Genomic DNA, 13271 nt, shown 5'->3' on the forward strand with positions numbered 1-13271 from the left:
CTACCTCCGGGCAGCTTGCTGAAACTCCCAAGCTGTTAGGGAAAGGGGGCGTGAAGTTAACCTGAGCTTCGAACGTCCTCTCCCCCCGCCCCAGCACTTAACCTGCGGATGCTAAAACCCCCAGCCTCTGGGGGCTTGCTCCTCGAACTTGCCTCTCTGACAGCTCCACTGGGCGCGAGCAGACCTCCTCCTCCCCGTACCACCCTCCCCCCCTTTCCCCAGCCCCGGTCCCACCGCCCCTCCGGAGACCCAAGGCAGCCCTTTCACTTCCTGCTCCGCTCTAGGCAGCGCTAGGCCCGCCCCTCCACGCCTCTAAGGGAGGCCGGCGCCGGGCGAGCTCCTCCCCGAGCAGCAGCTGGAGCGGCCACTCCCTGCGCGCCAAGCCGGGCTGGGCTGGGGTCTTTGCTCCTGCGCCCTGCACCCGGCGGGCTCCTCGCAGCCAGGCGGCGGCCGGGGCGCTGGTCCTCGTCGCACCCGCCACCCCCCAAGTCCTCGCCCCGGTGACTCCCCTGGGCTGCGCCGCCCCGCGCCTCCGGGACCATGCTGCGTTGGCTGCGGGGCTTCGTGCTGCCCGCGGCGGCCTGCCAGGACGCGGCGCCGCCGACGCGCTTCGAGACCCTCTTCCAGAAGCTGGATCGCAACGGGGACGGCGTGGTGGACATCGGCGAGCTGCAGGAGGGGCTCAAGGGCCTGGGCGTCGCCCTGGGCCAGGATGGCGAGGAGGTGGGTGGCTGCTGGGCGCAGCGGGAGGGCCGGGAGGGCTGCGGAGATTCTGGGTGCGGGCTGCAAGGAAGGCGGAACTGTGCGGCTTCCAGCCGGCGATCGGGTGCCGAAGCTCGGGAATGGGGCGCGGGGCCAGGGTTCCCCGGGACCGGTGCTCGTCACCTGAAAGCCTCCTGGTATTTTTCCAAAGGAAGTTAGCGCAGCGAACACTGTGGCCCGCTCTAACGATTTAAAACGTCTGTACCGCAGTACTTTTGTGTGAATGCATCCCGGCTCCTTCACCTGCCTTTTTGCAAAATTTAATCATAAAGAATTTTTTTTTTTTAGCTCTCATTAAGTTTTTTGTTTATTTAGGGTTTTTGTTGTTTGTTTTTCAAGTTCTCAGACTTACGTGGGCTCCAGGTTCTGTAAAAAAGGCTCACACTTTGTAACACTCAGAAGCTGCTTTGTTACACCAGCTAGTTTTGTCTAGTATTTCAGAACTTGTGAAAACCAACCAACCGTGTGTTTCCTGCCAGCTAACTGTTGAGGAGAGGCAACATTCCCTTGTTTAAGACCTTCTTAATGTCCTCAGTACGTATATTGACCTAAAGGGTTGGCCTGTCGCTGAGCAGTTTCAACTCCTATGAGTCATTTTGATTGTGCCTCTGAAGTTCAGCCCCCTTAGCGAGGTGGGGATACTTGGAACCTCGCCAACCGCTCCGAAACGTAAGAGGACACTTCGACATTCCCTATCCCAAGAGGGAAGGTGATTAAACCATAAGAGCCAACAACTGCTTCACAGTTACATTTTAAGCTACTCGTTCAATGTCTTTAGTAGTTCCAGGCCCCCCCCCCCCCCCCCCCGTTAGTTTACTATTTCTTACCGAGGTCAGGCTTATTAGTAAGTTACAATTTTTAGAAAACTGTCTATTTTGTCCAAGGTTCATAATATTCACTTACAGTTTTTAAAAAGTTCTGACTATGTGTCATTAACTTGCTCAATTTCATTTCTGATATTGATCTCCACCCCCCCCTTCAATTTTGTCAAAGATTTTTCTTATTTATACTTTGAAAGAATGAACGTTTGGTACTTTTTGCTGATGGTTTCTTTGTTATTTTTTTCCCATTAATTTGTGTCTTTCCTTCTGCTTTCTTGGGGCTTACTCATGTGCTCTTTTTCTAATTTTTTCAGTTGAATGCTTGATGACTTAATTTTGAACTACAGTATCCCTTTAATCACTTTTTTTAGCTGCATCCCACAAATTTGTATTTTTGTTATTTAGTTCCAAGTATTTTCTAATTTCCAATGTGATTTCATCATTAACCCATGAATTATTTATTAATTTTTAAATTTTTTAATTTTTTTGAGCGAGAGAGAGAGAGTGTGTGTATGTGAGTGGGAGAGGGGCAGAGAGGGAGGGAAACACAGAATCCGAAGCAGGCTCCAGGCTCTGAGCTGTCAGCACAGAGCCTAATGCGGGGTTCGAACCCAAGAACCACGAGATCATGACCTGAGCTGAAGCTGGACACTTAACCAACTGAGCCACCCAGGTGCCCCAGACCCATGAATTATTTAAATGTGCGCTTTAAATTTCCAAAGATACACTTTTTTGGTTGGTTCTTTGAAAATATCAGTAAAATAGACAAACCTCTGGTAAGGTTGATTAAGAAAATAAGAACTTAAAATCAGAAATAAAAAATACCTTTAGTTTTCCAGAGTTTATATATGAACAAATTATAAAGTAAGTTGTATAAAATTATGTGAATGCAAACATAGAATAGGATGGCATATATTTATCGCTATCACACACACACATATATTATACATAAGCATAAAATGTATTTTATGCATACATATACACATATACAGTATTACTCCCTGTGGTTATGCTAGATATTATTAACTATTCCCAGCACTCTTTTTTGACTTTTTAAAAAAATATTTATTTATTTTTGAGAGAGAGACAGAGCGTGAGTGAGGGAGGGGGTAGACACAGAATCTGAAGCGGACTCCAGGCTTTGAGCTGTCAGCACAGAGCCCAATGTGGGGCTTGAACTCATAGACTGAGATCATGACCTGAGACGAAGTCCAGCACTTAACTGACTGAACCACCCAGGTGCCCCTTGACTTCTTCAATAAAATGTTAATAATGGTAGTGGCACTTGGGTGACTCAGTCAGTTAAACTCTGACTTGGATTCAGCTTGAGTCATGATCTCATGGCTCATGAATTCAAGCCCCTTATTGGGCTCCACACTGACAGTGTGGAGCCTGCTTGGGATTCTCTTTCCCTTTCTCTTTACCCTTACCCTGCTTGCACACTCTCAAAATAAATAAACTTTAAAAAAAAAGGTCAATAATGGTTATTTATGGATGACTGGAGTTAAATTACCTTTTTACTTTTTTCTTCACAATTTTTGTATTCAATTTTTAAAAATAATTGTATATTATTATGATTAGGGGGAAAAAGAGGTTTTTGTTTTGTTTTTATAAGTATCACCTCCTCTGAGATGAGCCTTTTTGGACCACCCTCTATAGAAGAGTTGATCACACCCTACTATGTGTAAGTCATTTGTCTCACATGTCACTACTGTTATCATTTTCAAAAGGTATTATTTTCAGTTACTGCCTGTGCCCTCCAATAAGACCAACCATCTCGAAGATGAGGGTCATGTCTTAGTCACCTAAACACTGTAATACAAAAATATTTAGGCCTGTGATTTGAAACAGCCTAAACAAGGCAGAGGCCCATTTGAGATAATTGCAGAAAAAAAAGATAAAATTTAAGGGTAAAGCAGTTGTTAGCACTTGTATTTCCAGCCTATGTAGGACAAGATAACCAAAAATCCTCCTATTGCAAGATACAAAGAAATCCTGGATAAAATAAGAGAAACATCTTTTTTTTTCTAAATGAAGACTTATTTTTTAAGATCAATTTTTAAGTTTAATTGAGAGGAAGGTACAGAGATTTCCCATATACCCTCTGCCCTTACACATGACATGCATAGCCTCCCCTATCGTCAACATCACTCAACAGAATGGTGCTTTTTTTTAACCAAGAGTGAACCTACATTGACACATCATTATCACCCAAAGCCCATAGTTTACCTTAGGGTTCACTCTAGGAATGTATATTCTGTAGTTTTGGACAAATGTATAATGACATGTATCCATCATTACAATATCATACAGAGAATTTTCACTGCCCTAAAAATTCTGTGCTCTGCCTACTCATCCCTGTCCCCCATTGCTGATCTTTTTATTGTCTTCATAGTTTTGGCAGATAAACATCTTTTTACATGCATAAGAAAATAGGAGAAATCTAAGCAAACTGTCTGGGTTTGAATCTTGGTTCTGCTACTTACTAGTTAACTTTGGACAATTTTCTTTTTCCCTCTCTTTTTTTAATTGAAGTATAGTTGACACACAATGTTACATTAGTTTCAGGTGTACAACATAGTGATTCAGCAACTCTGTATGTTCTGCTGTGCTCACAAGTGTAGCTGTCATCTGTCACCATACAACACTATTACAATACCATTAACTATATTCCCTACGCTGTGGTTTTCATCTCTGTGACTTATTCATTCTGTAACTCCCCTTTACCAATTTTGGCTTCACCCCTTTCTGGACAATTTTCTTAACCTCTCTTGCCCCAGTTTCCTCAACTGTGACAGAAGCAACATTAGTTCCTATATCATAGGGTTATTGTGAAGAATAAATGAATTAAAATATGTCAAGTACTTATAAAACTGCCTGGTACCTAATAAGCAATCAGCCATTAGCCTTTATTTAAAAAAAAAAATATTTATTTATTTATTTATTTATTTATTATTATTATTTTTTTTAGAGAGAGCAAGCATGAGTTGGGGAGGGGCAGAGAGAATCTTAAGCAGGCTCCACGCCATGCTCAGCGTGGAGCCTGACATGGGGCTTGATCCTACGACCCTTATTTCATGACCTGAGCTGAAATCAAGAGTTGGGTGCTTAACTGACTGAGCCACCCAGGCATCCCAACAATTAGCCTTTAAATTATTATTAAATTTTTTTTTAATGTTTATTTATTTTTGAGAGAGAGGCAAAGAGACAGGGGTGGGGCAGAGAGAGACAGAGACACAGAATCTGAAGCAGGCTCCAGGCTCTGAGCTGTCAGCACAGAGCCTGACGCGGGGCTCAAACTCATGGATTGCAAGATCATGACCTGAACCAAAGTTGGACACTCAACCGACTGAGCCACCCAGGTGCCCCTAGCCTTTAAATTAGTGACTATTGTTACTACAGTTTCTACTGAAAGATGTCAAAAGCTTCCTCTGTGGTTGTGGATTTGCCAACTTCTCTTTATAATTCTGTCAATTTTCCCTTTTATATTTTAAAAATAGACTATATAGTGGACTATACTACTGGTGTGTTCAAATTTAGCATTTTGGTATCCTCCTGGTAAATTGATCCTTTTATCAGTACACTGTCTTGCCTACCCTTATAGCATATTTTTCAAATGCCTGAATTATTATACCAGGGTGTCGTCCTCAAACAGTCATTTCCCAAATCACCACTGGGAAATCATCAGCATTGGGCTCCTACCTTGTGCAAAACATTATTCTTGTGCCATATTCCACTCAGGGCTCTTTGCCAGTTGGGTGATGAGTGAGCCAGTTGCCAGATCCCATGTTATCACCTCTTGTGTTGAACTTCTCTTGTACTGTCAGTTCTGGTCTTCTGAGGGGAAGAAACCCAAGATGGGATTGAGTGTGCAAAAGATTTATTGGGAGCAATGCTTGTGAAGGGTAAGGAGGACGAAAAAAGGAGTAAGTCGAGGGGGTCTTAAGACCATGACATAAATTTAACCCCTGTTAGAAGAGTTGAAGAAGAATGATTTTGGAACAACTTTAGGTCAAAGCAGTGTTCTTAGAAAGTCTCAGCTAAGATAATAGGGAGTCACAGGGCAAATGTTGTCAGTGGAGTCCTGTGTCACAGGCTGCCCTGTGCTGGTCCCCTGCGGTGGCCAGTGTTTGGTTGGAGCAGCCCAGGGCAAGCACGTACTTGGTGTGAGAGCTGTGGCAGCAGGGTCCAAAGGTGTGGCAAGGCCAGCCGTCGGTCAGCTCTGCTCCCACATCAGCTTCCCTTCACGGGTGATCCGACCTAGCCACCAGAGACCTCTCCTTGTGCCACGCAAATCTGCTTCTCTACATCATTGTGGGGAATACTTCCTCATTGTTCTCTCCCTCTGTTTCTCAGGGAGGTCAGTGGGACAAACTACAGTCTCCATTCCAGTCACAGCTGGTACTCATTTCCCTTCTTGACTGTCTATTTTTTAAAAACAATGTTTATTTATTTATTCTGAGAGAGAGAGAGAGAGAGTGTGAGCCGGAGGGCGGGGGTAGAGAGAGAGAGAGAGTGAGAATGAGAATGAATCTCAAGTTGGCTCCATGCTCAGTGTGGAGCCTGATGTGAGGCTCATTCCCACAACCGTGAGATCATGACCTGAACCCAAGTCAAGAGCCAGACGCTTAACCGACTGAGCCACTCAGGCGCCTCTTGACTGTCTCCTTTAAATTCCACTCATACTCAGCTATAATACCTGCAGGTCTTTGTGACTTCCAGTGTGCCTCAAACCTTCATTTGTGAGGGGTCTGAGCTTCTCAAGCCAGTGTTGCTGCTTGTGTCCGTTCACAGTTCTAATTGGGCAGTGGAGTACCAGGTAGCGTTTGTGGTGTCCACATGGGTCACCTAAGTTCCATACCTATTCCTGTTTGTCTCCATTGCATAAAAGCAGCCCTGTCTCCTGCTGATCGGGGTCAACTGAAACCTACTAAAGCAATGACTTCTTTTCTTGCCTGTTGGTCCCTGGACACAGGGAGTTCCATGTGTCCTGGTGGTAGCTGTAGCTGTGGTTCAGGGGGACCCTTGCTGTATTCCCTGTTTGGGGACTAGAAACTAACCCTGTAAAGCCCAGAGGTGTGGGAGCAGGAAGCAAAAAGTCTCCCAGTGGGTCACATGGAATGCTAGTGTGACTGCTCTTGCTCCTACCTCTTGGTTCCTGAACTCACGTTTTCTTCCTGTTGGGGGCACAGAACCATACAGAGGTCTCTCATCTCATACATATACTGCATCCTGAAGGCTGGCAACTCACTTTGGCCAAATATTGTCTCCTCAGTGCTTCAGTTATGGTTTCAGTAGGCCCCTCTAGCATCCTGTGAGGATGGCTGCTTCTGGACAGTGTGGTGTGTAATACGCCAGTGGATCCCTTGGTCATGGGCTTACTTCCACACCTCTTTTACTATGAAGCAGATTCCCTGGTCAGACGCTATGTTATGTGGGGATTTCAGGCCTGTCAATCAGGTATTCCATAAGCCTCCAGATAGGGGAAAGGGAAACCCCTACCTGGAGGAGGTTATCTATTCCTGTAAGGATGAGCCAGTGCCCCTTCCAGAACAGAAGGCCTCAGTACAGCTGACTTTCCGCTTAGTGCCTGGTTGGTCTTCTTGAAAAATTAGTGTCATATCAGAGGAAGACAGGCCAGATCCTCAAAGACATTTTGGGCCTGTTGAATGGTTTGGCTTTTATATGAGCAATGGGAGCCTTGAGAGGTGTTAAGTAAGAGCGGGACACAGGCAGACTGATGTTTTTAAAAGGAAGATCACTGTGGTGGCCGTGTGGGAAATAAGTGGAGGAAGAGGGGGTTAAAGCAAGCCTGGGAAACAGTAGCTAACCTAGTACTTGGAATTAGGATCACATGGTCAGTCTGTATGGGGGAGAGTTTCAGAGGCATAGGTCAAGGGTTTGCATAATGTCAAGGATTGGGGAGATTCTTTACTTGAGTACCTAGAAATGAGAACTATGAGGTGACTCTTCAAGGGAAGCCTAATAGTTTGCAGCTAAGACAAATATTCAGCATGAAGTGAAATCTCTCTAAATTTCCATCTGATAATATCTCCTCTCCATGTTTCCAAGCGTTTGTAATGAATTCAGTAATTAGAAGACAGCAGATTTCTGTTTAAGTTCTTTTAGACCTTAAATGGAAAGAATATGGAATATAAAAGTAGAGTGTAGAAGAGAGTCTTAAGGAATACAGCTAACCATTACTAAGTGTTGCAAAACTACCCAGGGAAAAGATTTCAAAGCAAGTTCTGCTTTTTAGAATATTTTCTTTTTTTTAAAAAAATTGTTTTTTAATGTCTATTTTTCTTGAAAGAGAGTATGAGTGGGGGTGGGGGGGACGCAGAGAGAGAGAGAGGGAGACACAATATCCAAAGCAGGCTTGAGCTGTCAGCACAGATCTTGATGCAGGGATTGAACCCACAGCCGTGAGATCATGACCCGAGCCGAAGTCGGATGCTTAACTGACCGAGCCACCCAGGCGCCCCTAGAGTATTTTCTATTTTTTCCTCCTCCCTCTCCTCCTCCTTATTGTTTTTCGTCAAAGGCTACATTAGAGCATTCTAAAATACAGTCCCAATGTTTGGATGCCATTTGAGGTACTCTAAGGAACAAGTTTTAGAACATTAAAGAATAGAGGAAATAATCTGAATTTTAATTTACCCAAATGGAAATTCTGAGGAAAATAAACTGATGGGGAAGAGTCAGCAGTTTTAGCTGGAATTATGCTTATTTTGTTTCAATTTAGAAGAAGAATTTGGAAGAATTTGGAACAGTGTTGGGCCAAAAACAAAACAAAACAAAAAACCAACAAATGCCCCAAATTTTGAATTCAGGCAATAAAATGAAAAAAGGGGATCTTGCCCAAAGGATTTTACAGATATTTTTCCTCCTTCTCCAATCTCGGCATCATTTTAGTGACTCCTCTTTTAGTAGTATGTGGAGGAGAATGGGGGTCAGGTTTCATAGAGTATGAAGGTATTCCTGTATCCAGGTTCAGAGCTGGCTGATTTAACAAATGTGTTTAGTTAACCAGGTAAATTACAGGCAGTTTTAAAACTAAGTTGTTTGCCATATTTTCATGTGCATCAAGTCTTACTGTAACTTTCTTAGGAGAGATTTATCATCATAAGGGGTCTAGGACTCTCACAGCAGAGACTGCCGAGAGCAGGAAGGGAAGCAGCATGGCCAACAAGGTCCCTATGTGGTGTGACTGTGTAGTCCTGGTCAAGTCACTTAACCCTTTGCTTTACTTTCATTATTCTTAAAATGCAAATATCTTTCTTGGACAGAGATCTTTTTTTTTTTTTTTTAAGTAGATTTCACACGCAACATGAGGCTTGAACTCACAACCCTAAGATCAAGATGCGAGCTGAGATCAAGAGTTGGACACTTAACCAACTGAGCTCTTGTCAAGATCACATGTGGCTGGATATGAAAGTTCATGTAGAAAAGCCTTTAAAATGTGATGTCACAGGTACTAGATGATGGACTTGAGGACCCTCTGTCCTAATGGGTTTTGAGTGTATGCTAAACGATTAGGCAGTGTCTGACAAGTGGTTGGACTGGACAGCCTGATTTAAGGGGTCTTTCAACTCGGACATGCTATGATTGTTTTGATTCTCTGTCCATAAATTTTATATTTACAACTACAGATGGAATAGGGTCACATACAAAAACAGTAGCTTAGCAAATGTGTATTGCTTTGCATGCAATTTCTTTTCAGGGTTTTACTCCATGACATAATTCCTCTGTTAACAAGAGGGATTTATTTCATTAGCATTTCAGTTGTCGGAAACTTTATTACTAAAGAGAATATGATAAAGAAATCATAGAGGTACATTTTAGGACATCATAGCAGGGAGATTATGGTATAAGAAAAACAATGAATTCCAAATACATTTATGTCAAATGTTCTAAAATATATAACATCTGTATCTTTTGTTTTTTCTCCTTATATTCTAAAATCTTATCCCTCAAGGGATGACATCTTTATTTTGGAAAGAATGAAAAAAATGGAAGAAGTCTTTCTTAAGGCATAAAATACCCATTCCATCTTGGTAGCAGTCTACCTGTTAGTCTTCTTCCCAAACCCCAACATTCTGTTTCCCTGATTGGGCCACAACCATGGACACTTGTCTCTTTATTTTCTTTTCTCTGCTTGGCATTGCTCTCACTCCCTCTTTTCTGCCTGGTAAATTATTACCCATTTGTTCAAGGCTTCAGCTCACCTGTATAATTTTACCCTAGTGCACTCAGAATTCTTTCTTTTTATTTAAAAAATGTTTACTTATTTTTTTTTAATGTTTATTTATTTTTGAGAGAGACAGAGACAGAATGCGAGTGGGTTAGGGGCAGAGAGAGAGGGAGGCACAGAATCCAAAGCAGGCTCCAGTCTCTGAGCCGTCAGCACAGAGCCCGATGTGGGGCTCGAACTCACAGAGCTGTGAGATCATGACCTGAGCCGAAGTCAGATGCTCAACCGACTAGGCCACACAGGCGCCCCCATTTACTTATTTTTGAGACAGACAGAGAGAGAGAGAGAGAGAGAGAGAGAGAGAGAATATGAATGAATGAGTGGGGGAAGGGTGAAGAGAGAGGGAGACAGAATCTGAAGCAGGCTCCAGGCTCTGAGCTGTCAGCACAGAGCTCAACACGGGGCTTGAACTCATGAACGGTGAGATTATGACCTGAGCCAAAGTCGGGTGCTTAACCGACTGAGCCACCCAGGCACCCCAGAATTATTTCTTTACCGGACAGGACCTATGAACACAGCAAAAGGATTTGTTGAGAAAGTTTGATGCCCCACTCTGAACTGTAGACAATCATACCTATTTCATTCACTGGTGCAATGGGTGTGGTGGTTATTATTATGAGCTGTGGAATTAGTTAGACCACTTGTGACCTTGGGTGAGCTATTTAATGCCTGGAAACCTGAAATGTAAACTAAGAATGGTAAGAGCTACATAGTAGGTAGCACAAATATTAATATCATTCAATTAATGCTTTTGAGTAGTGCCAGACACTGTTCAATGAACTGGGGATATAGTGGTGAACAAGACAGACAGGGTCCCACAACCGTGTCCTCACAGCTTTCCATATAGGAGGTCTGTGTTGGATGGATGGATGGGGGGTAATTATAAGCAAATAAGGAACAGGGTAATTTTTAAAAGTGGGAAGAGCTAGCTATTCAACAAAAATAGTTGCCCTTTTATTAGATGAAACTATCAGCTCTATGTTTTGCTTCCTCCTATCAGTTCTGTAAGATGATGTCAGTTTTCCTTATTACTCTGGCCATTACTTTTGTCTTTTCTCCTCGGACCACTGGACTCTTGTGTCCTGTCTGGATGTGTGTCTTCTATGACTGAGTACGTGCCTTCTCTGCAGTGCACAGGGAACCTGTGGACTGTGCAGTTCTCCTTTTGTGGGAGAATTCATTCTTGATTGGGCCACAGCACATCTAATGAAACAGCATTAGATGTTTACCACTGCTCAACAGCTCTGGCTGGGGTCGGAGGGGGGTGTTTATTGCAAAGCCTACTGTGGTACTTAGAACTAACCATAGCATAACTTCCTCCTAGAGGCAAACCTGTGGGTGTTTCATGGACATGTGACAGGCCTCTTTATGTTGTCAGTACTTGACAGGGTGAATAAATGGAGCAAGAGCTAACAGATAATGGCTGAATTAAATTTTCTTTGTGAATTAAAAAGAATTAATTAATTAATTAATTAATTTTTTGGAGCAGTTTTAGGTTCACAGCAAAATGAAGTTACAGAGATTTCCTGTATACCCCCTCCCTCTACACATGCATAGCTTCCCCCATTATCAACATCTGGCACCAGAGTTGTACATTTGTTACAATTGATAAACCTACACTGACACATCATTATCACCCAAAGTCCATGGTTTACCTTAGGATTCACTTTTGGTGGTGTTCTGTGGGTTTGGACAAATGTATAATGACATATGTCTATCTTTATAGTATCATACAGATTGTTTTCACTGCCCTAAAAAAATCCCCTGTGCTCTGCCTATTCATTCTTCTACCCTTTCCCTCAACCCCCCGGCAACCACCAATCTTTTTAATGTGTTCATAGTTTTGCCTTTTCCAGAATGTCATATAGCTAGGATCATAGTATGTACTCTTTTCAAATTAGCTTCTTTCACTTAGTAATATGTAATATGCATTTAAGTTTCCTCTGTCTTTTCAGAGCTTGATAGCTCATTTCTTTTTAGTGCTGAATAATATTCCATTGTCTGGATGTACCACAGTTTACTTACCCATTCACTTACTGAAGGCCATCTTGGTTGTTTCCAAGTTTTGGCAATTATGAATAAAGCTGCTATAAACATCTGTGTGCAGGATTTTGTGTGAATGTAATTTTTTTAAGTTTATTTATTTTGAGAGAGATAGGATCCCAAGCAGGCTCAGCATTTTCAGCCCAGAGCCTGATGTGGGGCTCCATCTCATGGACCAAGAGATCATGACCTGGGTGGAAATCAGGAGTCAGACTGTCAACTGACTGAGCCACCCAGGCTCCAGTGTGGACATAAGTTTTCAGCTCTTTTGGGTAGATACCAAGGGCATGATTGCTGGATTGTATGGTAAGAGTGTGTTTAGTTTTGTAAGAAACTGCCAAACTGTCTTCCAAAGTGGCTGTGCTGTGTTGCATTCCCACCGGCAATGAATGAGAGAGTTGCTGCCGTCCCGCCTGAATTTTAATATTCAACTTTTTAAAGAGTATTCCATATTTAGGTAAACAAATTACATAAAAAATGGAGTTTTTACTGTGAAACTACACTTCTACATTTCCAGTAGAGCAGGGGAGGGACCATAGGTATATGTATAGGGGAGCCAGAGCCCTCAGTGGCTCTGGAGAGTGGGATTAAGAAGCCACATTGTTTATGAAGATCTCCTGACATCCCTCTGGGATCCCAGCTGACTCAACTTCTGTCCATTTTGAGATTATCCTGAGTGTGCTGCCAACATCTGCAAGGGTAAAGCTGGGACCCTGGCAGTTAGAGTAGCCTTGACCCCAAGCCACTGCAAATGCTGGCTGAAGATAAAGAACTGGGGGCGGGGGTGGGGTAAAATCACAGAGGGAAGGCCCAAGTGGGCAGATTTTCATCAGGTTCCTAATTACTTATCTTTACAACAATATTATGCGCCTCAGCCTTAGAAGGTTTTTCAAAAAAGGCGTGACGAAACAACCTAAAAAAAATGTTGGACCTTACCACCAGTCAATGTGGCCCTACAGTCCATGTCCTAACCATCGCTTCCCCCCTCCCCCCGCCCCAACCTTTTCTCTAAAAAGAATATCTACCTTTAGAGACAGTCCTATGCAGAGGTCCTTCCAGACGTTTGGGGAAGGACACGAGTTGTCCCTTCTAGGCTCCTCCTGGAGTGGGGTGAAAACCTGGGCCTCTCATCCACTGACCGCCCAGTGCAGGCGGAGCACCATGGCCTCTGCCTGGAGCCAGGCCCCCAGCAGTGAGACCTCCCGCGCACAGATGCACCTCGAGCCTCTGCCCTGGAGCCATTGCGATGGTCCCTCCCCTTCTTGTTTTAATCTTGAACAAGGAGCCTGGGGGGAGTGGCTGGGGAGAACACTGCTATCATAGGTCCCTGCCAGCTGTGCATGTGGTGGGCAGTATCTCCTTCCTCCCTCTCACTTCCACCTCTGGGAAAC

At 43.6% G+C, this 13271-nt stretch overlaps 1 protein-coding gene across 1 annotated transcript in view; it reads left to right on the forward strand.

The window, feature by feature from the left end:
• The first annotated feature begins 329 nt into the window (after nt 1-329).
• The window catches only part of LOC109271961 (calcium-binding mitochondrial carrier protein SCaMC-1), a 61131-nt gene continuing 48189 nt past the window's right edge, over nt 330-13271 (forward strand). The window contains exon 1 of the mRNA XM_019457691.2: nt 330-723. Within this exon, the coding sequence (XP_019313236.1) occupies nt 541-723 (183 nt within the window). The 5' untranslated portion in view covers nt 330-540. The remainder of the gene's footprint in view (nt 724-13271) is intronic.

The sequence above is a fragment of the Panthera pardus genome, unplaced genomic scaffold (assembly GCF_024362965.1).
Source record: "Panthera pardus isolate Hobbes unplaced genomic scaffold, ASM2436296v1 HiC_scaffold_11, whole genome shotgun sequence".
Classification (NCBI taxonomy): domain Eukaryota; kingdom Metazoa; phylum Chordata; class Mammalia; order Carnivora; family Felidae; genus Panthera; species Panthera pardus.